This window comes from Salvelinus namaycush, chromosome 1 (genome assembly GCF_016432855.1).
Source record: "Salvelinus namaycush isolate Seneca chromosome 1, SaNama_1.0, whole genome shotgun sequence".
Taxonomy (NCBI): domain Eukaryota; kingdom Metazoa; phylum Chordata; class Actinopteri; order Salmoniformes; family Salmonidae; genus Salvelinus; species Salvelinus namaycush.
Window position 1 is genome coordinate 72016742 of NC_052307.1, and position 25869 is coordinate 72042610.

Below are 25869 nucleotides of genomic sequence, written 5' to 3' on the forward strand. Positions count from 1 at the left end.
CCAGCATGGCTACCACAGCATTCTGCAGCGATACGCCATCCTATCTGGTTTGCATTTGGTAGAACTATTAGGACCATGACCTCAAAATACACCTCCTGGCTGTGTAAGGGCTATTTGACCAAGGAGAGTCACGGAGTGCTGCATCAGATGACCTGGCCGATGACCTGGCCTCCACAATCACCCGACCTCAACCCAATTGAGATGGTTTGGGATGAGTTGGACCACAGAGTGAAGGAAAAGCAGCCAACAAGTGCTCAGCATATGTGGGAACTCCTTCAAGACTATTGGAAAAGCATTCCAGGAGAAGCTGGTTGAGAGAATGCCAAGAGTGTGCAAAGCTGTCATCAAGGCAAAGGGTGGCTACTTTGAAGAATATAAAATATATTTTGATATGTTGAACAATTGTTTGGTTACGACATGATTCCATATGTGTTATTTCATAATTTTGATGTCTTCACTATTATTCTACAATGCAGAAAATAGTCAAAATAAAGAAAAACCCTTGAATGAGTAGGTGTGTCCAAACTTTTGACTGGTACTGTATGTGTGTACATTTCTAATAGATCCATAAATAGATTTATATTTTCATTAGGCTCAGTCTTCATCGCTGGAGTCTGATGACCCATCAGATGATGAAGAAGAGCTCCCAGACTCTGATGAAGAAGATGACTCCGCTTTCCCCGAGCCTTCTGGACCACTGTTCTCCTCCTTGTGTTCCCCTGACTCCTCCCTCTTGTCACCAAGACTCTCCTCTTCCTGACACTCTGGTGTTCTCCTTGGCGACAGAGGTTTTGAGGGGGCGGTCTTAGAGGTCTTAGTGGGCTTGTGGGGTTTGTGGTCACTGTTTGAGTCACTGTGTGGCGGCTGTGTGGTGGACACAGGAAGGTTAAGGCCTGGAGTGAGAAGCATCCCTGGGTAAAGCATACTGGAGAGTAACAAGGGGTTAAGAGACAGAGGGTGACTGGAGGCTGCCTGGGCAGCAGAAGCACTTAGTGGGGTGGTGGTGGAGGTGGTGGCAGAGGAACTGGAGGGGGAATGGACACTGGGAATGCGGCCATCTCCGTCCCTGCTTTGACCTTCTGTCCTTTCACCTTTGGTGTCCGAGGTGTGGGAGAGGCCGTGGGAGTGGGAGGAAGAGGGGGCTTTGGAGGAGGCAGATGAGGGCTCCCCTCCTCCTCCTTCTCTGCTTCCCTTCCTCCTCTTCCTCTGCTCAGCTCCCCCCATAGTGTCCTGTGGGGGCTTTCCCAGCAGACCCCCCATGCTAAGGAGGTTGGGAAGCCCAGCCATACCAGAGAGCATCATGGGAAACATGGCGGCCAGGTTGTTAGCATCAGTGGGCAGGCCCATGAGGCCGGCAGTGAGCTGCAGTGACTGGAGACTTTGGAGGTTCTGCTGGAAGGCCTGTAGACTAGATAGATCCATGCCAGAGAGGAGGCCGTTGGCCAGCAGGGGGTTGAGGCCCAGGGATGGGGCCCCCTGGTTGGCTGTAGCTGCAGCCTTGGCCAGGGCGCTCTTGGGCCTCCGTCCACGCCGACTCACCTCCTCTGGTACAATGGGTCCTGTCAGGATCCGGTCAAACATGCTCTCTGGGAGGTAGCCCTGAAGGACAGACAGGGTTAGCACTCTAATCAACAACTTCATTAGATAACTACAGTTAGAAACTGGGTAGTTCCGGCCCCGAATGCTGATTGGCAGACACCCGTGGTATGTCAGACCGTATACCACGGGTATGACAAAACATGTATTTTTACTGCTCTAATTCCGTTGGTAACCAGTTTATAATAGCAATAAGGCACCTCAGGGGTTTGTGGTATATGGCAAACCATATTGCGTTGTGCATAAGAACAGCCCTTAGCCGTGGTATATCGGCCATATACCACAGCCCATCGGGCCTTATTGCTTAACTATAAAACAGCTACTGCACTGACAACTAGCCAAGCTAGATACATGTAGTTCTATTATTACTCTTTTATACACGTCAAGTAGACTTGTGGGGTGTTCTACAGCATATGAAGGAGGTAAAGGCTATCAGGCTTACCGACTGCTTGACGACGTCGGCCCACTCTGGTGGAACCCCGTACTCTGGGTTCTCCAGAAGAAACCGACACAGGTCCTTTAGAGGGGGGGCGAAGGCCCCACCAACCTGGGGAGAGGACAGGAGGACAACATGAGACAAAGTAGAAGTTATACAACACACACACGCACGCACGCACGCACGCACGCACGCACACACACACACACACACACACACACACACACACACACACACACAAACTAGTCTACTGCCGCCTCACCTTGCGTGCATTTCTCCTGTTGATGATCTGGACCCTCTCCTCTCCTGTCAGACTGTTGACATCGATCTTGTTGGGGTTTCTGCAGCGATGCCTCTTCTGCTTGGGTCTACCATCCTGCTGGAACTGCTCCAGCTGCCTCTTATTCACTCCCTGAGGAGGAGATGGGAGGGTCAGGGATACAGAGGTTCAACTACAGGACTACATACAAAACAATATCTACTGTCAATGAAAATTTGATTCAAATTGCAAATGGAATTTCTGTTAATGTCATGAACTGACTGAATGGAAATGCCCGTAACCCTGACGGATGTCTATTGTAGTTGTACAGTATATTCACAGCCCTTAATAAACCCTGGGTTAGGGATAGAGGAATGGAGAATCAGAGGGTGAGGAAGAGGAAGGGAGGGACTCACAGGGATGAAGGCCCCTGTGTCGGCCACAAAGCCTGGGTGTTCTTTTAGCCACAGCTCCAGCTCCCTCCTCCTGGGGGCATCGTCTCCAGCCAGACGGGTCCCATCTTTCAGGTTGATGACAGAGACCCTGCTCTCTGTGTCCATAGGGCCCTGGCCCCCTAGGGGGTTACCCTGCCCTGAGGCAATAGACAGCCCAGTGCCAGCTTGACCCATACCACCCCACGCCGGGGGCACCTGGAGATGCAGGGTAGACATCATCCCATCAGTGAATATCAAGTGGCTAGTGTTTGTATAGGCATGCTAGCATACCCCTCATACGGCCTCCTATACTTCAGTATACACAGTACATCCTATATTTTATTTTCAATTGCAAGATAAACACAATTAAGCATACTCTGCCAACTTTAAATATCTCGTAAAACCATGCAATCACATGTAGCTTTTCAGTACCCAGTGTTTAAGGACTAAATGTTGAAGGACCTAAGATAGCAAGATAGGAGTGAGAGGATTGACAGTGAAGACGTTGAGGCCCAAAGAGAAGAGAGAAAAGTAAAGTAAGAACTTACGCTTTCAGGCACGGCTGGTCCTCTTTTCCTGTTCATAAAGAGCAGGTCCATCCCCTCCACATTCTTCCTCCTTCCTCTCCTCCTCTTCACCACTGGCTGGCCATCCATACCTCCGTTCAGCTTCATCTGACCCGCCAGACCTGTAGAGGCTGGAAACAAACAAACAACGTGTCCCTGATTAAAACAGAAGACTAAAGCAATACACACCATCACAATCATGAATGTACAACATAAAGGGAAATGTATCTTTGTTGCCATCTAGTGGTAGGAAATAAAAAACACACAGTTTAGCTTTGAGATTTCTCATTACCAGACAGGAATTTTAATTTTTTTAACCTTTATTTAACTAGGCAAGTCAGTTAAGAACAAATTCTTATTTTCAATGACGGCCTAGGAACAGTGGGATAAATGCCTTGTTCAGGAGCAGAACGACAGACTTTTACCATGTCAGCTCGGGATTCGATCTTGCAACCTTTCAGTTACTAGTCCAACGATCTAACCACTAGGCTACCTGCCTAGTATGAACTATCAATTGTATAAACTAACAATACATTGCTGTAAAAACAGGACTTTGTGGTCAGCCCTAGTCTGTATGTACCCTGTGGGAAGCTGGCAGCCTGGGGCTTGGTGAAGTCAGCCAGACTGGTGTCTGAGGCACTCTGGAGCTCATGGAGCCTTGTAAGGTACTGCTGCTGGCTCAGGGGCCCCTCCTCAGGCTCCAGGGGCCTCTTCAGGGGCTGGCCGGGCCCCTGCTTCTGGAAGGTCAGCTTCAGACCCCCCTCCTGCTGCAGAGAGAGAGACTGTCAGTCAATTACACAGAAACACGAGGTCACACTGTCTGATGGCATTGGAGCCCCTTCTACAGAAAAAAAAACAAACCAAAACATAACAGAAAAAGGGAGGTGGTCTAAGTGCTTGTTTTGATTTTCACTGCATTGGCACAATACTTTGTTGGCTTGTCATACAGAGCATTCTGTATGCTTGGAAGTAGGGATAGTTATGGGTAGGGACACAGCATATACTGTAGCAACTAGAAGCATATAGGGGAAGTTGTCTATGCAATGTCAGGAGTTTACTGAAGGACTATGTCACAGGGAAGGCTGCAGCTTTCAGCATATTCCTTATTAAGGTCAAGATTCCAGCCAAACCGGTCAGGAAAGCCCCAGCAACCCTGTAGCAGCAGTCAGTGGCCATTTTATTGAATATTTGACACAAATGCTCCTCCCTCTGTTGATATGGCAATGTAGGCTCATAGCTAGCTACTGTAGTATTAAAGCAAGCAGGAAGCAGGCCTGCATGGTTAATAGCCCAGCTGCTACCAGCCCCATTAGAGACAGAACACCCACAGTACTAGAGCCCCATCACAATCCCCCACAATAGCGAGCCAGCCCCATCTCAATCAGATCAACCCTCTCAAACCCCAGTGTCTCTCCACACTAAGCTTCTTATTAGCTTCCCATCCATGAATGACTGATTTATGTAAAAATTTAATTACAGCCCAGATCCCAATCCACATGGAGTGGGAATAAATTAAAGAGGGTATTACTATTAAACAAATCAGTTTAAGGCAGCAGACAAAACAACAAAATCAAAATCCCCAACAAAACATGCTGAAACACCGCAATTAGGCTTTGGAGTGGTGTGGGGTCCTACGAGAGGGGAGTAACGGAAATCAACATACTTCATTCATTTTCACTGAGAACTCCTTTTCTCCTGCAACATGCTTCTTCACCTTTGAACCCTGAGGGGAGACAGAGGGGTCCTCTGAGGCCGAGGCGGAAGCTGAGCAGAGGTTGCTGCTGTTGTTGGCCGCAGCTGCATTGTCCAGCAGCTTGGTGGTGTAGAAGGAGGCTACGGCCCCACCTGCCTCGTACGACCGCCGGGCCCCCGGCCACTTCCCCTTCAGCACTGCTTGGCAGATACTGTCCAGACGGTTGATCATCACACGGTCCTACAGGGGGACAGGGGACATTATAAAACAAGTTGTTTGGATCCTGGATGCTGATTGGCTTTTTCCCGGACTATATCGTCTGGTGGAAGGATGAAATAAAACTGGATTATCGTGAACAGCACCCTCCTAAGGGCTGTTTCAACATGGTTGGGATTCTCAGGAAACTAACTCAGGCTAGAACTGAAACACAAAGAGGTTTGGTGTGTGTGTTTACCTTGGGCCAGTAGGATGCAGCCAGCATGTATCCTCCCTGGAAGGGGTGGTGGTGTGAGTTGTTGTTGCTGCCGTTCTCTGTCACGTGACTGTCCTGCATCTCATCCTGAGTGGTGCTGAGAGACGCCACACTGTCTTCGTCAAATCCCTTCACGATGGCCACTGTCGGGACTGGAAGAACATGCAATATAACTCTACTTTAGAAAACCTCAAAGTATACAACACAACTTCAGACAGCCTAACAACTTTGGCAAAATTACAACATTGATTGCCTCAACGGTACTGTAAAAGTCTTTCACTGCAAGAACCAAAAGAATAATAGCAGCACTCACCCTTGGTCTTTCCTTCCTCTCCCTCACTCTCACTGTCAACAGAGGAAGATGAAGATGAGGAAGAGGAAGATGAGGAGCCTGATGAGCAAGATGAAGATGAAGAGGAGCTGGATCCGGAGCGGGAGGAGGAAGAGGACGACGATGATGAAGAAGATCGTGATGAAGAGCTGGAGGAGGAGCCGTCCGAGTCGGAGTCTGATGCTGCGGAGGCGGCTCGTCTGGCCTCTCTTCGACTTCTTTTATTGGCTTTCTTCTCTTTCCTGGCGGCTGAGTTGGGTGTGAGTGGCTTGGTCCGTGCCGCCACCATGTGGCTCTCGTTCTCTCCTTTCACCACCCCCAGGTCAGGCTTCTCCTCTATCCCTGTAGGAGTGAGAGGGGCAGGCTGGGGACTCCACCTCTCCCCCTCCACCTGACCCCCTCTCTCCATGCGCTCCTCCCCCTCCGAGAGAGGTTCTTCTTTGGGCACTGCCCCCGGGATGTCCTCCCTCTCCATCTGGGCTGGGGTTGGCACTGGGGACTCTGCCAAGGCTGGGTCTCTACTAGCCTGGTACTGGGGGTTCAGGAGCGGAGTAGGGGTCTGAGATGGCTGTTGGACTCCTTTATTCTGGCTGTAGTTGCGCTGGGAAGCCATGAAGCAGAGCTCTGGGTCTCGGAGGATGTGGTAGTCTGTGCGGCTGACGCCGTGCTTGGCGGCCCCGATTAGGAGATCTCGGTCGTGGGTACCGGTCTCCCACCACACGGGCAGGTCCGAGCCCAGCTGGCACAGGGGCAGGCGCTCATAGAGCAAGGGGTGGCGCAGGACCTGTTCCCTGACCTGGCGTAGCAGCTCTACTCTGTAGAGGGTACGAGATGCACGCTCCTCTGTGATGGGCTGAATGGACAGAGAGGGGTCCATCGCTGTGTCTAGAGAGAGGGAGAGAGAGAATAAGGCTGTCCTGCATAATTCATACATCTGTGTTTTCATTTTGTGTGAACTCATTCCACTCGCTGTTTAACTTTCCATTGATCGTTAACCTTATCACTTGCTTGTTTCCCCAGCATTTCCTGAAATCATTAATCTTGAAATACTGTAGCACATTATCAGCAGGTATTAGTAAGCACACAACTCCTCTAATAAACAACACAGTATACAGCTTATAAGTATATTGACTTCCACACCCTTTCTACAGGTGGCACAGCACAGATGAACAGTATCTCTCTCACCTCCTTCTCTGGGTGGCAGGCGACACACTCTCCTGCACATGGCAGTGAAGGCCCACAGGTACTTCTGCAGACTCTCATCTGTCTTCTTGTGCAGCCGAGCCATGGCTCTGAACTTGGTCCAGTCGAAACAGCCCAGGTCTGGGTCAAACACCACACCAAAGGTAGACACCACACGGTAGAAATCAGCTTCCTCTCGCCTCGTCCATCTGGGGAGAGACGGAGGGAGAGAGAAACAGAGAGAAATAGAAATAGGCGTAGAGATAGAGATATACACAGAGAGAGGGAGGAGAGAAAGAAGACAGAAGGAGACATTGGTATAAGTTATAGACCGTGGCTAACTTTATGTTTCTGTCCAGGCCTTGCAGCTTCACTCACCTCTGCTGGCGTTCTATCTTGGCGGCCATCTTGGGGTTGATAGTGTCGTTGAGGGTGGGTGGCAGGGGGCACAGTGAGGGCGTGACCTGGGTGGTGTGCTGTGTCTGGGTCTGGTGGATGTGGAGGATCTGTCTGGACTTGGTGTAGCGCTGAGAGGCTGTGATCAGACGTCTCAGTCTGGCTGTTAGTACTGAGGAGGAGGGCCAGTAGGCTGCATCTCCTCCTCCTCCACCTCCACCACCTAACCCCTCCATCATCACTGGAGCACCCTCTGGAGAGCACACACACAACACACACATTGTTTAACCAGGGAGAACGCTTTTTAAGTTGTTTTATAGTAGTGGAAGAAGTTGTAGTAGTTTCAGCAGTAGTAGCACTAGTAGTATTACTATTACTGTTTGTAATAGAAGTGACTGTTGGTAATAAAATATATAGTAGTTGTTGTTGTTGTAGTAATAGTAGTGACTGGTAGTAGTAGTAGTGACTGGTAGTTGTAGTAGTGGTGGTGACAGGCAGTAGTAGTAGTATTAACTAGCTGTAGTAGTAGTGAGTAGTAGTGGTAGTAGTGAGTAGTAGTAGTAGTATTAGTCGTGACTGGTAGTAGTAGTGGTGGTGGTGACTGGTAGTAGTAGTAATAATATTAACTGGTAGTAGTAGTAGTATTAGTAACTAGTTGTAGTAGTAGTGAGTAGTAGTAGTAATAGTAGTATTAGTAGTGACTGGTATTAGTAGTAGCAGTAGCTGGTAGTAGTAAACTCAGCAAACAACTGCGTTTATTTTCAGCAAACCGAACATGTGTAAATATTTGTATGAACATAACAAGATTCAACAACTGAGACATAAACTGAACAAGTTCCACAGACATGTGACTAACAGAAATGGAATAATGTATCCCTGAACAAAGGGGGGGGGGGGTCAAAATCAAAAGTAACAATCAGTATCTGGTGTGGCCACCAGCTGCATTAAGTACTGCAGTGCATCTCCTCCTCATGGACTGCACCAGATTTGCCAGTTCTTGCTGTGAGATGTTACCCCACTCTTCCACCAAGGCACCTGCAAGTTCCCGGACATTTCTGGGGGGAATGGCCCTAGCCCTCACCCTCCGACCCAACAGGTCCCAGACGTGCTCAATGGGATTGAGATCTGGGCTCTTCGCTGGCCATGGCAGAATACTGACATTCCTGTCTTGCAGAAATCACGCACAGAACGTGCAGTATGGCTGGTGGCATTGTCATGCTGGAGGGTCATGTCAGGTTGAGCTTGCAGGGTACCATATGAGGAAGGAGGATGTTTTCCTTGTAACGCACAGCGTTGAGATTGCCTGCAATGACAACAAGCTCAGTCCGCTGATACTGTGACACATCGCCCCAGACCATGACGGACCCTCCACCTCCAAATCGATCCCGCTCCAGAGTACAGGCCTCGGTGTAACGCTCATTCCTTCGACGATAAACGCGAATCCGACCATCACTCCTGGTGAGACAAAACCGCAACTCGTCAGTGAAGAGCACTTTTTGCCAGTCCTGTCTGGTCCAGCGACGGTGGGTTTGTGCCCATAGGCGACGTTGTTGCCGGTGATGTCTGGTGAGGACCTGCCTTACAACAGGCCTACAAGCCCTCAGCCCAGCCTCTCTCAGCTGATTACGGACAGTCTGAGCACTGAAGGAGGGACTCTGCGTTCCTGGTGTAACTCGGGCAGTTGTTGTTGCCATCCTGTACCTGTCACGCAGGTGTGATGTTCGGATGTACCGATCCTGTGCAGGTGTTGTTACACGTGGTCTGCCACTGCGAGGACGATCAGCTGTCTGTCCTGTCTCCCTGTAGCTCTGTCTTAGGCGTCTCACAGTACGGGCAATGCAATATATTGCCCTGGCCACATCTGCAGTCCTCATGCCTCCTTGCAGCTTGCCTAAGGCACGTTCACGCAGATGAACATCTTTCTTTTGGTGTTTTTCAGAGTCAGTAGAAAGGCCTCTTCAGTGTCCTAAGTTTTCATAAATGTGACCTTAATTGCCTACCGTCTGTAAGCTGTTAGTGTCTTAACGACCGGTCCACAGGTGCATGTTCATTAATTGTTGATGGTTCATTGAACAAGCATGGCGAAAAGTGTTTAAACCCTTACAATGAAGATCTGTTAAGTTATTTGGATTTTTACAAATTATCTTTGAAAGACAGGGTCCTGAAAATGGGCCGTTTCTTTTTTTGCTGAGTTTAGTAGTAGTAGCGGTGACTGGTAGTAGTAGTAGTGACTTGTAGTAGTAGTATTAGTAGTAGTTACTGGTAGTAGTAGTGACTGGTAGTATTAGTAGTGACTTGTAGCAGTAGTATTAGTAGTAGTAGTAGTAGTGACTGGTAGTAGTAGTGACTGGTAGTATTAGTAGTGACTTGTAGTAGTAGTATTAGTAGTAGTAGTAGTTACTGGTAGCAGTAGTGACTGGTAGTATTAGTATTAGTATTAGTGACTGGTAGTAGTAGTGACTGGTGGTAGCAGTATTAGTAGTAGTAGTAGTGACTGGTAGTAGTAGTAGTGACCTGTAGTAGCAGTATTAGTAGTAGTAGTCGTGACTGGTAGTAGTAGTGACTGGTAGTAGTAGATATTGTAATATGATGTGTATTGGTTGTGATAGTACAAAAGCTGAGTAGAAAGAGACTGAATAGAAAGATGTAACTGACCTCCAGGGTTGTCTGTGACAACCAGGTCTCCAGGAGAGGAGGCGTCATCCTATGGAGGAGAGAAGTGTGTGTTCAAACACTGGACACAGTACTGGACACAATAACACTCAAAACAACCTGTATTGTCTAGTCTCTACAGGGCAGAGAATACACATGCCAGTCAGTGTGTACAGCAGCCTTATCTGTTGCTGTGCTGGCTCTGTTCTGCCCCCCTTCGTTGTGGCCTCACCTCCATATCGTCCTTCAGCAAGGCTGGGGCAGGCTTGTATTCTGGGTCATCCACGTCCCTGCAAACACAGATAACAACCGTCAGTCAGTCAGCCAGCCAGCCAGCCAGCCAGTTATTCAGTCAGTCAGCAAGGGCCACACAAGGTAACAGACAGGGGAACTTGCAGGCAGCTCCTAACAGCTCTGAACTAAACACGGACTCAGATTCACTTCAGAAAAGGTTTTTACAATAATATCAGTTTCTGGTTTCTTCCTTTTCTATCATAGCTTTATGACTGGTTATAAAAAGTGTTACAACAACTGAAACTTTTTAAGTGTGTCATTGTGTGTCTAAGCCCTGTCTGACTCAGTGGAGGAGACCGACAAGCTAACTAGCTGACTCAGTCAATCAGTCAGTCAGCCATGATGTGTAATGTTACCTACCCATCCATGAAGTCATTGGCTCTCTGTTCAGCAGCGATGGCCTTCTCGTCTGGCCGGCCCACTCGCTCTAGGAAGCAGAAGGCAGGGTCTGCACGCACCGTGTTGTACTTCTCATAACCTGTATGAGTGGACCACAGTGGAGAGGTAAACAAACAGAGGTTAGAACTTGGAAACTTGAAGAGATAAAAAACAAACATACAGATGGCCACTTTCCCCCAAAGGTGAGTGTGACAGCTGTCATCCAGTGTAAACTACATCCCCATGGAAGAACATGAAAACACCTACAGTACATTTTCCACATGACACTAACTCAGAATTGTACATACTATATGTACAATCTGATTAATTCCCCCTGACCAGTTTTCACTCTCTACATTTGTCTAGGCTCTGTTCCTATATCCATTCTAGTAAACCCACTTAGAATACATGCCCAATACATGACTTTATGCTAAGTGTTATGTTAGTATCGTAGCCCTAGTATCACACATTCCTAGTTGTCTCAGGCCTGTGGGTCAGTTAGTACATCTCTGGTCCCCGTTGTCGACTCACCGTGCTTGTAGACCCCCAACAGCAGACACTTGTCAGAGATGTTGTCCCACCACAGGGCTGGTAGCTCAGAGCTGTCGGGCTCAGGAACCCAGATCTTGATCTCACTGATGAGGAGGAGGGGGCGTGGACACAACATATCAGGAGGAACAGGTCTATATATGTATAGCATGGGGGACTCATGGGTACTACGACAGCTGGGTTTCCATCCCAACATAGATTCTCAGATAAGCAACAGCATGGTACAGCCAAAACCATGAGCTCCGATAAGACTTTTAGGTCAGCATCAAGGCTGAAAATGTGTCTGGAGGCTAGAAATACTCAACGTTTTTCCGCACCCACTTCTGTATATCCTCAGCAATAGTATTGGTTCTAAGAAGCTGCTGATCCATCTTTAAACAGCAGGTGGAGTGACTACTGACTTTCCTTCCCTGAGTCTGACTAGCTGTGCCCTCCTTTATACATGGACTTTCCTTCCCTGAGTCAGACTAGCTGTGCCCTCCGTTATACATGGACTTTCCTTCCCTGAGTCTGACTAGCTGTGCCCTCCTTTATACATGGACTTCCCTGAGTCTGACTAGCTGTGCCCTCCGTTATACATGGACTTTCCTTCCCTGAGTCTGACTAGCTGTGCCCTCCTTTATACATGGACTTTCCTTCCCTGAGTCTGACTAGCTGTGCCCTCCTTTATACATGGACTTCCCTGAGTCTGACTAGCAGTGCCCTCCTTTATACATGGACTTTCCTTCCCTGAGTCTGACTAGCTGTGCCCTCCTTTATACATGGACTTCCCTGAGTCTGACTAGCTGTGCCCTCCTTTATACATGGACTTCCCTGAGTCTGACTAGCTGTGCCCTCCTTTATACATGGACTTCCCTGAGTCTGACTAGCTGTGCCCTCCTTTATACATGGACTTTCCTTCCCTGAGTCTGACTAGCTGTGCCCTCCTTTATACATGGACTTCCCTGAGTCTGACTAGCTGTGCCCTCCGTTATACATGGACTTTCCTTCCCTGAGTCTGACTAGCTGTGCCCTCCTTTATACATGGACTTTCCTTCCCTGAGTCAGACTAGCTGTGCCCTCCTTTATACATGGACTTCCCTGAGTCTGACTAGCTGTGCCCTCCTTTATACATGGACTTTCCTTCCCTGAGTCAGACTAGCTGTGCCCTCCTTTATACATGGACTTCCCTGAGTCTGACTAGCTGTGCCCTCCGTTATACATGGACTTTCCTTCCCTGAGTCTGACTAGCTGTGCCCTCCTTTATACATGGACTTCCCTGAGTCTGACTAGCTGTGCCCTCCTTTATACATGGACTTTCCTTCCCTGAGTCTGACTAGCTGTGCCCTCCTTTATACATGGACTTCCCTGAGTCAGACTAGCTGTGCCCTCCTTTATACATGGACTTTCCTTCCCTGAGTCTGACTAGCTGTGCCCTCCTTTATACATGGACTTTCCTTCCTTGAGTCAGACTAGCTGTGCCCTCCTTTATACATGGACTTTCCTTCCTTGAGTCAGACTAGCTGTGCCCTCCTTTATACATGGACTTTCCTTCCCTGAGTCTGACTAGCTGTGCCCTCCTTTATACATGGACTTTCCTTCCCTGAGTCTGACTAGCTGTGCCCTCCTTTATACATGGACTTTCCTTCCCTGAGTCTGACTAGCTGTGCCCTCCTTTATACATGGACTTTCCTTCCCTGAGTCTGACTAGCTGTGCCCTCCTTTATACATGGACTTCCCTGAGTCTGACTAGCTGTGCCCTCCTTTATACATGGACTTTCCTTCCCTGAGTCTGACTAGCTGTGCCCTCCTTTATACATGGACTTTCCTTCCCTGAGTCTGACTAGCTGTGCCCTCCTTTATACATGGACTTTCCTTCCCTGAGTCTGACTAGCTGTGCCCTCCTTTATACATGGACTTCCCTGAGTCAGACTAGCTGTGCCCTCCTTTATACATGGACTTTCCTTCCTTGAGTCTGACTAGCAGTGCCCTCCGTTATACATGGACTTCCCTGAGTCTGACTAGCTGTGCCCTCCGTTATACATGGACTTCTCTGAGTCTGACTAGCTGTGCCCTCCGTTATACATGGACTTCCCTGAGTCTGACTAGCTGTGCCCTCCTTTATACATGGACTTCCCTGAGTCAGACTAGCTGTGCCCTCCTTTATACATGGACTTTCCTTCCTTGAGTCAGACTAGCTGTGCCCTCCTTTATACATGGACTTTCCTTCCCTGAGTCTGACTAGCTGTGCCCTCCTTTATACATGGACTTTCCTTCCCTGAGTCTGACTAGCTGTGCCCTCCGTTATACATGGACTTTCCTTCCCTGAGTCTGACTAGCTGTGCCCTCCTTTATACATGGACTTTCCTTCCCTGAGTCTGACTAGCTGTGCCCTCCTTTATACATGGACTTTCCTTCCTTGAGTCAGACTAGCTGTGCCCTCCTTTATACATGGACTTTCCTTCCCTGAGTCTGACTAGCTGTGCCCTCCTTTATACATGGACTTTCCTTCCCTGAGTCTGACTAGCTGTGCCCTCCTTTATACATGGACTTTCCTTCCCTGAGTCTGACTAGCTGTGCCCTCCTTTATACATGGACTTTACTTCCCTGAGTCAGACTAGCTGTGCCCTCCGTTATACATGGACTTTCCTTCCCTGAGTCTGACTAGCTGTGCCATTCTTTATACATGGTGATAGATAGAGACAGCTACAGTATGTATGGGAACAACCTGTCATGTTTGGTCTATGTCCTTACCATGGAAAACATGAACAACATGGGCCTATGAATGAACAGGTTTTTATTTAAAAAGTGAATGTAAACGGAACCTTCTCAAACGATGTGTCAGCTGAATTTGAGTGCCAGCAGCTTACCAGAAATACCAAACTTAAACAAATACTGGCATAGTGCTGGCAGCCTGGCTGAACTGGTGGGCATAACATTCAGTCTAGCCTGAATAGCCACCGATCAATCCGACCATCTCAAAATAATGGCGTAAATAGTGTAATCCTCTTCAAATAATCTAACAACTGAAATTACCAATTAGAGGATAGACAGAGAGAGCATTAATGAGCTTTGGAAATGTTGTGTACTCTACTCTAAGGGTGTCTGTCAATGTTCAGAGCTGTTTGGTTGTAAAAGAGGTGAAAGTTCAGCTCACCTGGAGTCCACGCCGTCTAGTATCTTCTGTGACTGGCTTCCCATCACCTCTTGTTTCAGGTAGTAGAGCATTCTAACCCGCAGCAACACCCTGCACACAGACACAGCCCCGCCCGCGGTCACCACAAAGCCTCAGCACGCACAAACGCTGAGAGAGCAGAACGGCTTTCACACACACTCACGTCCGTAAACACACACACACACACTCACACATTCGCGAACGTACAAACTCATGCATATACACACAATCAAAATATCACACTCTCTATCACACACATTCTCACTTTCCTCCTGGATGACTGAAATGCTGTGCCTAGCTCGTCACGGTAGCTGACTGAAATACTGTGCCTAGCTCGTCACGGTAGATGACTGACATACTGTGCCTAGCTCGTCACGGTAGATGACTGAAATACTGTGCCTAGCTCGTCACGTAGATGACTGAAATACTGTGCCTAGCTCGTCACGGTAGCTGACTGAAATACTGTGCCTAGCTCGTCACGGTAGATGACTGAAATATTGTGCCTAGCTCGTCACGGTAGCTGACTGAAATACTGTGCCTAGCTCGTCACGGTAGATGACTGAAATACTGTGCCTAGCTCGTCACGGTAGATGACTGAAATGCTGTGCCTAGCTCGTCACGGTAGATGACTGAAATACTGTGCCTAGCTCGTCACGGTAGCTGACTGAAATACTGTGCCTAGCTCGTCACGGTAGATGACTGAAATACTGTGCCTAGCTCGTCACGGTAGCTGACTGAAATACTGTGCCTAGCTCGTCACGTAGATGACTGAAATACTGTGCCTAGCTCGTCACGGTAGATGACTGAAATGCTGTGCCTAGCTCGTCACGGTAGATGACTGAAATACTGTGCCTAGCTCGTCACGGTAGCTGACTGAAATACTGTGCCTAGCTCGTCACGGTAGCTGACTGAAATACTGTGCCTAGCTCGTCACGTAGATGACTGAAATACTGTGCCTAGCTCGTCACGGTAGATGACTGAAATGCTGTGCCTAGCTCGTCACGTAGATGACTGAAATACTGTGCCTAGCTCGTCACGGTAGATGACTGAAATACTGTGCCTAGCTCGTCACGGTAGATGACTGAAATACTGTGCCTAGCTCGTCACGTAGATGACTGAAATACTGTGCCTAGCTCGTCACGTAGATGACTGAAATACTGTGCCTAGCTCGTCACGTAGATGACTGAAATGCTGTGCCTAGCTCGTCACGGTAGATGACTGAAATGCTGTGCCTAGCTCGTCACGTAGATGACTGAAATACTGTGCCTAGCTCGTCACGGTAGATGACTGAAATACTGTGCCTAGCTCGTCACGGTAGCTGACTGAAATACTGTGCCTAGCTCGTCACGGTAGCTGACTGAAATACTGTGCCTAGCTCGTCACGGTAGATGACTGAAATACTGTGCCTAGCTCGTCACGTAGATGACTGAAATACTGTGCCTAGCTCGTCACGGTAGATGACTGACATACTGTGACTAGCTCGTCACGTAGATGACTGAAATACTGTGCCTAGCTCGTCACGGTAGATGACTGAAATACTGTGCCTAGCTCGTCACGGTAGATGACTGAAATACTGTGACTAGCTCGTCACGTAGATGACTGAAATACTGTGCCTAGCTCGTCACGGTAGATGACTGAAATGCTGTGCCTAGCTCGTCACGGTAGATGACTGAAATACTGTGCCTAGCTCGTCACGGTAGATGACTGAAATACTGTGACTAGCTCGTCACGGTAGATGACTGAAATACTGTGACTAGCTCGTCACGTAGATGACTGAAATGCTGTGCCTAGCTCGTCACGGTAGATGACTGAAATGCTGTGCCTAGCTCGTCACGGTAGATGACTGAAATGCTGTGCCTAGCTCGTCACGGTAGATGACTGAAATGCTGTGCCTAGCTCGTCACGGTGGATGACTGAAATACTGTGCCTAGCTCGTCACGGTAGATGACTGAAATGCTGTGCCTAGCTCGTCACGGTAGATGACTGAAATGCTGTGCCTAGCTCGTCACGTAGATGACTGAAATGCTGTGCCTAGCTCGTCACGTAGATGACTGAAATACTGTGCCTAGCTCGTCACGTAGATGACTGACATACTGTGCCTAGCTCGTCACGGTAGATGACTGAAATGCTGTGCCTAGCTCGTCACGGTAGATGACTGACATGCTGTGCCTAGCTCGTCACGGTAGATGACTGAAATGCTGTGCCTAGCTCGTCACGGTAGATGACTGAAATGCTGTGCCTAGCTCGTCACGGTAGATGACTGAAATGCTGTGCCTAGCTCGTCACGGTAGATGACTGAAATACTGTGCCTAGCTCGTCACGGTAGATGACTGAAATACTGTGCCTAGCTCGTCATGGTAGATGACTGACATACTGTGCCTAGCTCGTCACGGTAGATGACTGAAATGCTGTGCCTAGCTCGTCACGGTAGATGACTGAAATGCTGTGCCTAGCTCGTCACGTAGATGACTGAAATACTGTGCCTAGCTCGTCACGTAGATGACTGAAATACTGTGCCTAGCTCGTCACGTAGATGACTGAAACACTGTGCCTAGCTCGTCACGGTAGATCAACTGTCCACGCAAAGGGAATCATTTTGTATTGTTGTATATACTGTATAAATGTTGACTTCAATGATACACACATGCCCAAAATGGAGTGGGATAGAAAATATGCAGTCAGTACAGTCACTGTGTAGTCAGTCCCTGAGAGCGAGACAGTGTCTGTGCCAGAGAGCGAGACAGTGTCTGTGCCAGAGAGCGAGACAGTGTCTGTGCCATAGAGAGCGAGACAGTGTCTGTGCCAGAGAGAGCGAGACAGTGTCTGTGCCATAGAGAGCGAGACAGTGTCTGTGCCATAGAGAGCGAGACAGTGTCTGTGCCATAGAGAGCGAGACAGTGTCTGTGCCAGAGAGCGAGACAGTGTCTGTGCCATAGAGAGCGAGACAGTGTCTGTGCCATAGAGAGCGAGACAGTGTCTGTGCCATAGAGAGCGAGACAGTGTCTGTGCCATAGAGAGCGAGACAGTGTCTGTGCCATAGAGAGCGAGACAGTGTCTGTGCCATAGAGAGCGAGAGTGTCTGTGCCATAGAGAGCGAGACAGTGTCTGTGCCATAGAGAGCGAGACAGTGTCTGTGCCATAAAGAGCGAGACAGTGTCTGTGCCATAGAGAGCGAGACAGTGTCTGTGCCATAGAGAGCGAGACAGTGTCTGTGCCATAGAGACTGAGACAGTGTCTGTGCCATAGAGACTGAGACAGTGTCTGTGCCATAGAGATCAGTGGTGTGATATGATGTGATCTCTGGGCTGGCAGGGAGAAGAGAGAAGAGAGAGGCAGGCTGAGTCAGAGGAGAGATGCTGTTTCCATGACGCATCCAGCCAGGCATCAGTCAGGAAGTAGAAGGTGGAGGGTGGGGTATGGTATGCCTGATCTGTGATGGACTGGCATACATTCTAGTCTCCCTTCTTCTCTTAAGCTAGGATCTAAGAAAATCTTTATTTTTATTTTTTTATCTGTCTAACAGTGTGGCAGGTTATTAAAAGGTCCAGTGTAGATTTCTTCAGATGGTGTGTGTGGCCCTAGCTTTACACATCCATTATGACACTAGTGGAAAGGGAGTGACATGAGAACACCCCCTCTTGCAGGCAGGGCTGTGAGCTCCAGTGCTGAGGTTCAGGTCCAGGCCTCTCCCCTCCCTCCCTGCCTCTGAGGGGCTGTGCCCTGGGTCTCCCCGCAGCAGCTGCTGTTTCCTGTGGCTGTCAGCAAGGCCCTACATCACTCTTTCCCTCTCTCTCTTACACTCAGACAGACAGCCTGGAGTGTGGGAGGTATCTGACAGACAAGGGAACCTCTCTGCACCAGACATAGAGCTCACACACACACACACACACACACACACACACACACACACACACACACACACACACACACACACACACACACACACACACACACACACACACACACACACACACACACACACACACACTTGGAAAATACCGACACACTCATGTACATACTGTACTTACTATACAAGCACATGATACATAAAGGTAAACACACACCCACAATCATATGCATGTACTAGCACAAGTCATACTGAGAATGTTACACATATCCCAACAGAACACATGCCTCGTCAGTCTTAACCTTACATTTCCTAACAGGCCAGTACTAGTAGCTACACAGTATTGAACACATATCTTCTAAATGTCATTATCATAGGACAGGGTTCTGGATCTCTGTGTGGGACAGGGACAGTAGGGGGCCATGCCTGTGCATGCCCCATCCCCACGTCAGTCCACATTCCTCCCTGAGGGGAAAACGCGGAGGTCAGCAAATACACAGAGTGTGTCCCCGTTTGACCAGAGTGCCTCCCATCAGACGATCCCTGGCTTCAGCACTACTGCTCTGGGAACAATGGGGAACTTTCTGTGGAAGCCCTGCATGGCTCTGTGTTTAAAGCAGGACGGCAGGAGACAAACCCCCAAACAACCCCCTTTAGAAAGACAGCAACCTAAATCTATTTACTGTAGTTTAACACATTTCACCATCATCTATATGGCTGTGTTTTATATCTCAACAACCATCATCTATATGGCTATGTTTTATATCTCAACAACCATCATCTATATGGCTATGTTTTATATCTCAACAACCATTATTTATTTGGCTATGTTTTATATCTCAACAACCATCATCTATATGGCTATGTTTTATATCTCAACAACCATTATTTATTTGGCTATGTTTTATATCTCAACAACCATCATCTATTTGGCTGTGTTTTATATCTCAACAACCATCATCTATTTGGCTATGTTTTATATCTCAACAACCATCATCTATTTGGCTATGTTTTATATCTCAACAACCATCATCTATTTGACTATGTTTTATATCTCAACAACCATCATCTATATGGCTATGTTTTATATCTCAACAACCATCATCTATTTGGCTATGTTTTATATCTCAACAACCATCATCTATTTGGCTATGTTTTATATCTCAACAACCATCATCTATATGGTTTATATCTCAACAACCATCATCTATTTGGCTATGTTTTATATCTCAACAACCATCATCTATTTGACTATGTTTTATATCTCAACAACCATCATCTATATGGCTGATGGTTGTATATATCTCAACAACCATCATCTATTGGCCTGTGTTTTATATCTCAACAACCATCATCTATTTGGCTATGTTGTATATATCTCAACAACCATCATCTATTTGGCTGTGTTGTATATATCTCAACAACCATCATCTATTTGGCTATGTTGTATATATCTCAACAACCATCATCTATTTGGCTGTGTTTTATATCTCAACAACCATCATCTATTTGGCTATGTTTTATATCTCAACAACCATCATCTATTTGGCTATGTTTTATATCTCAACAACCATCATCTATTTGGCTATGTTGTATATATCTCAACAACCATCATCTATTTGGCTGTGTTTTATATCTCAACAACCATCATCTATATGGCTATGTTTTATATCTCATGTGTTTTATATCTCAACAACCATCATCTATTTGGCTATGTTTTATATCTCAACAACCATCATCTATTTGGCTATGTTTTATATCTCAACAACCATCATCTATTTGGCTATGTTGTATATATCTCAACAACCATCATCTATTTGGCTGTGTTTTATATCTCAACAACCATCATCTATTTGGCTATGTTGTATATATCTCAACAACCATCATCTATTTGGCTGTGTTTTATATCTCATGTGTTTTATATCTCAACAACCATCATCTATATGGCTATGTTGTATATATCTCAACAACCATCATCTATTTGGCTATGTTTTATATCTCATGTGTTTTATATCTCAACAACCATCATCTATTTGGCTATGTTGTATATATCTCAACAACCATCATCTATTTGGCTGTGTTTTATATCTCAACAACCATCATTATATGGCTATGTTTTATATCTCAACAACCATCATCTATTGTGACTATGTTTTATATCTCAACAACCATCATCTATATGGCTATGTTGTATATATCTCAACAAACCATCATCTATTTGGCTGTGGTTTTATATCTCAACAACCATCATCTATATGGCTATGTTTTATATCTCATGTGTTTTAGTATATCTCCACAACCATCATCTATTTGGACTATGTTTTATATCTCAACAACCATCATCTATTTGGCTATGTTTTATATCTCAACAACCATCATCTGATTTGGCTATGTTTTATATCTCATGTGTTTTATCTCAACACCCATCATCTATTGGCTATGTTTTATATATCATGTTTTTTATACTAACAACCATCATCTATTTGGCTTGTTTTTACTCATGTGTTTTATATCTCAACAACCATCATCTATTTGGCTATGTTTTTATCTCCATGTGTTTTTATTCCAACACCTCATCTATTTGCTATGTTTTATATCTCATGTGTTTTATATCTCAACAACCACATCATTTGTCTATGTTTTATATCTCAACAACCATCATCTATTTGGCTAGTGTTTTATTTCTCAACAACCATCACCTATATGGCTTGTGTTTTATATCATCTATATGGCTGTTTTATATCTCAACAACCATCCTCATATATGGCTATGTTTTATATCTCAACAACACTCATCTATATGCTGTGTTTTATATCTCAACAACCATCATCTATATGGCTTGTTTTTATATCTCAACAACCATCATCTATATGGCTTGTTTTATATCTCACACAACCATCATCTATATGGCTGTGTTTTATATCTCAACAACCATCATCTATATGCTGTGTTTATTTCTCAACCATCATCTATTGGCTATTTTTATATCTCAACAACCATCATCTATTTGGCTATGTTTTATATCTCAACAACCATCATCTATTGGTGTGTTTATCTCATGTTTATATCTCACAACCATCATCTATTGGCTGTTTATATTTCTCAACAACCATCATCTATTTGGCTATGTTTTATATCTCAACAACATCATCTATATGGCTGTGTTTATATCTCAACAACCATCATCTATTGGCTATGTTTTATATCTCATGTGTTTTATATCTCAACAACCATCATCTATATGGCTATGTTTTATTCTCACAACCATCATCTATTTGGCTATGTTTTATATCTAAACAACCATCATCTATATGGCTGGTGTTTTATATCTCAACAACCATCATCTATATGGCTATGTTTTATATCTCATGTGTTTTATATCTCAACAACCATCATCTATTGGCTTGTTTTATATCTCACAACCTCATCTTATGGTATTTTTTATATCCAACAAACCATCAATCTATATGGCTATGTTTTATATCTCAACAACCATCATCTATTGTGCTATGTTTTATATCTCAACAACCATCATCTATATGGCTAGTTTTATATCTCAACAACCATCATCTATTTGGCTATGTTTTATCTCAACAACCATCATCTATTTGGCTATGTTTTATATCTCATGTGTTTTATATCTCACAACCATCATCTATATGCTGTTTTTTATTCTCAACAACCATCATCTATTGGCTATGTTTTAATCTCACAACCATCTCTTTTGGCTGTGTTTTATTCTCACAACCATCATCTATTGGGCTATGTTTTTAATATCTCAACAACCATCAGGCTATTTACTATGTTTTTTATCTCAACAACCATCATCTATTTGACTATGTTTTATTATCTCAACAACCATCATCTATTTGGCTATGTTGTATATATCTCAACAACCATCATCTATATGGCTATGTTTTATATCTCACAACCATCATCTATTTGCTATGCTTTATTCCTCAACACATCATCTATTGGCTATGTTTTTAAATATCTCAACACCTCATCTATTTGGCTGTGGTTTATATCTCAACAACCATCTCTATTGACTGTGTTTTATATCTCAACAACCATCATCTATTTAGCTATGTTTTATCTCACAACATCATCTATATGTGTGTTTTATTTCTCACAACCATCACTATATGACTGTGTTTTATATCTCAACAACATCATCTATTTGGCTATGTTTTATATCTCAACAACCATCTCTATATGCTGTGTTTTATTTCTCAACAACCATCATCTATATGCTATGTTTTATATCTCAACAACCATCATCTATATGGCTATGTTTTTTATATCTCAACAACCATCATCTATTTGACTATGTTTTTTATCTCAACAACCTCATCTATTTACTTGTTTTAATCTCAACAACCATCATCTATTTGGACTATGTTTTTATATCTCAGTGTTATATATATCAACAAAACCATCATCTATATGGCTATGTCTTATATCTCAACAACCATCATCTATATGCTGTGTTTATTATTCAGGGTTTTATATCTCCAACAACCAACTCATCTATTTGGCTTGGTCTTATATCTCATGTGTTATTTCTCAACAAACATCATCTATTTGACTATGTTTTATATCTCAACAACCATTCATCTATTTGGCTATGTTTTATATCTCAAACATATCAATCATCTATTTGGCTGTGTTTTATATCTAAACAACATATCTATTTGGCTTGTGTGTGTTTTATTCCAACAACCATGCATCTATTTGGCTGCTGTTTGATTTCTCAACAACCATCATCTATGGATGTGTTTTATATCTCCACAACCATCATCTATTTAGCTGGGTTTTATATCTCAACAACCACATCTAGTTGGCTGGTTTATAACTCAACAACCATCATCTATTTAGCTAGTTTTAATCTCAACAACCATCATCTATTTCGCCTATGTTTTATATCTCAAAACCATCATACTATATGGCTGTGTTTTATATTCTCATCAACCATCATCTATACGGCTCATGTTTTATATGCTTCAAAACCATCATTTATATGGCTGGTTTTATATCTCAACAACCATCATCTATATGGCTAGTGTTTTATATCTCAACACCATCATCTATTTGGCTATGTTTATATCTCATGTGTTTTATATCTCAACAACCATCATCTATTTGGCTATGTTTTATATCTATGTTTTTATATCTCAACAACCATCATCTATTTGGCTATGTTTTATATCTCATGTGTTTTATATCTCAACAACCATCATCTATTTGGCTATGTGTTTTATCTCAACAACCATCATCTATATGGCTATGTTTTATATCTCAACAACCATCATCTATTTGGCTGTGTTTTATATCTCAACAACCATCATCTATATGGCTATGTTTTATATCTCAACAACCATCATCTATATGGCTGTGTTTTATATCTCAACAACCATCATCTATATGGCTATGTTTTATATCTCAACAACCATCATCTATATGGCTGTGTTTTATTTCTCAACAACCATCATCTATATGGCTGTGTTTTATATCTCAACAACCATCATCTATATGGCTATGTTTTATATCTCAACAACCATCATCTATATGGCTGTGTTTTATTTCTCAACAACCATCATCTATTTGGCTGTGTTTTATTTCTCAACAACCATCATCTATATGGCTATGTTTTATATCTCAACAACCATCATCTATTTGGCTATGTTTTATATCTCAACAACCATCATCTATATGACTATGTTTTATATCTCAACAACCATCATCTATATGGCTATGTTTTATATCTCAACAACCATCATCTATATGGCTGTGTTTTATTTCTCAACAACCATCATCTATATGGCTATGTTTTATATCTCAACAACCATCATCTATATGGCTATGTTTTATATCTCAACAACCATCATCTATTTGGCTATGTTTTATATCTCAACAACCATCATCTATATGGCTATGTTTTATATCTCATGTGTTGTATATCTCAACAACCATCATCTATATGACTATGTTGTATATATCTCAACAACCATCATCTATATGACTATGTTTTATATCTCAACAACCATCATCTATTTGACTATGTTTTATATCTCAACAACCATCATCTATTTGACTATGTTTTATATCTCAACAACCATCATCTATTTGGCTATGTTTTATATCTCAACAACCATCATCTATATGACTATGTTTTATATCACATGTGTTTTATATCTCAACAACCATCATCTATATGGCTATGTTTTATATCTCAACAACCATCATCTATATGGCTATGTTTTATATCTCATGTGTTTTATATCTCAACAACCATCATCTATTTGACTATGTTTTATATCTCAACAACCATCATCTATATGGCTATGTTTTATATCTCAACAACCATCATCTATATGGCTATGTTTTATATCTCAACAACCATCATCTATATGGCTATGTTTTATATCTCAACAACCATCATCTATTTGACTATGTTTTATATCTCAACAACCATCATCTATTTGGCTGTGTTTTATTTCTCAACAACCATCATCTATTTGACTATGTTTTATATCTCAACAACCATCATCTATTTGGCTATGTTTTATTTCTCAACAACCATCATCTATATGGCTGTGTTTTATATCTCAACAACCATCATCTATTTGACTATGTTTTATATCTCAACAACCATCATCTATTTGGCTGTGTTTTATATCTCATGTGTTTTATATCTCATGTGTTTTATATCTCAACAACCATCATCTATTTGGCTGTGTTTTATATCTCATGTGTTTTATATCTCAACAACCATCATCTATTTGACTATGTTTTATATCTCAACAACCATCATCTATTTGGCTATGTTTTATATCTCAACAACCATCATCTATTTGGCTGTGTTTTATATCTCAACAACCATCATCTATTTGGCTGTGTTTTATATCTCAACAACCATCATCTATTTGGCTGTGTTTTATATCTCAACAACCATCATCTATTTGGCTATGTTTTATATCTCAACAACCATCATCTATTTGGCTATGTTTTATATCTCAACAACCATCATCTATTTGGCTGTGTTTTATATCTCATGTGTTTTATTTCTCAACAACCATCATCTATTTGACTATGTTTTATATCTCAACAACCATCATCTATTTGGCTGTGTTTTATATCTCCACAACCATCATCTATTTAGCTGTGTTTTATATCTCAACAACCATCATCTATTTGGCTGTGTTTTATATCTCAACAACCATCATCTATTTAGCTATGTTTTATATCTCAACAACCATCATCTATTTGGCTGTGTTTTATATCTCAACAACCATCATCTATTTAGCTGTGTTTTATATCTCCACAACCATCATCTATTTAGCTGTGTTTTATATCTCAACAACCATCATCTATTTGGCTATGTTTTATATCTCAACAACCATCATCTATATGGCTATGTTTTATATCTCAACAACCATCATCTATATGGCTGTGTTTTATATCTCAACAACCATCATCTATATGGCTATGTTTTATATCTCAACAACCATCATCTATATGGCTATGTTTTATATCTCAACAACCATCATCTATATGGCTATGTTTTATATCTCAACAACCATCATCTATATGGCTATGTTTTATATCTCAACAACCATCATCTATATGG

General features: G+C 43.9%; 1 protein-coding gene across 1 annotated transcript in view; it reads right to left on the reverse strand.

The window, feature by feature from the left end:
• Positions 1 to 474: 474 nt before the first annotated feature.
• LOC120048327 (chromodomain-helicase-DNA-binding protein 9-like) overlaps positions 475 to 25869 on the reverse strand; it is a 118996-nt gene continuing 93601 nt past the window's right edge. The window contains exons 25-40 of the mRNA XM_038994220.1: positions 14375 to 14464; positions 11221 to 11324; positions 10672 to 10789; positions 10250 to 10307; positions 10021 to 10069; positions 7348 to 7618; positions 6973 to 7178; positions 5770 to 6672; positions 5439 to 5608; positions 4955 to 5224; positions 3872 to 4058; positions 3274 to 3422; positions 2708 to 2941; positions 2295 to 2444; positions 2039 to 2143; positions 475 to 1599 (exon numbers count right to left, since the gene is read on the reverse strand). Coding sequence (XP_038850148.1) covers positions 595 to 1599; positions 2039 to 2143; positions 2295 to 2444; positions 2708 to 2941; positions 3274 to 3422; positions 3872 to 4058; positions 4955 to 5224; positions 5439 to 5608; positions 5770 to 6672; positions 6973 to 7178; positions 7348 to 7618; positions 10021 to 10069; positions 10250 to 10307; positions 10672 to 10789; positions 11221 to 11324; positions 14375 to 14464 — 4069 coding nt within the window. The 3' untranslated portion in view covers positions 475 to 594. The remainder of the gene's footprint in view (positions 1600 to 2038; positions 2144 to 2294; positions 2445 to 2707; positions 2942 to 3273; positions 3423 to 3871; positions 4059 to 4954; positions 5225 to 5438; positions 5609 to 5769; positions 6673 to 6972; positions 7179 to 7347; positions 7619 to 10020; positions 10070 to 10249; positions 10308 to 10671; positions 10790 to 11220; positions 11325 to 14374; positions 14465 to 25869) is intronic.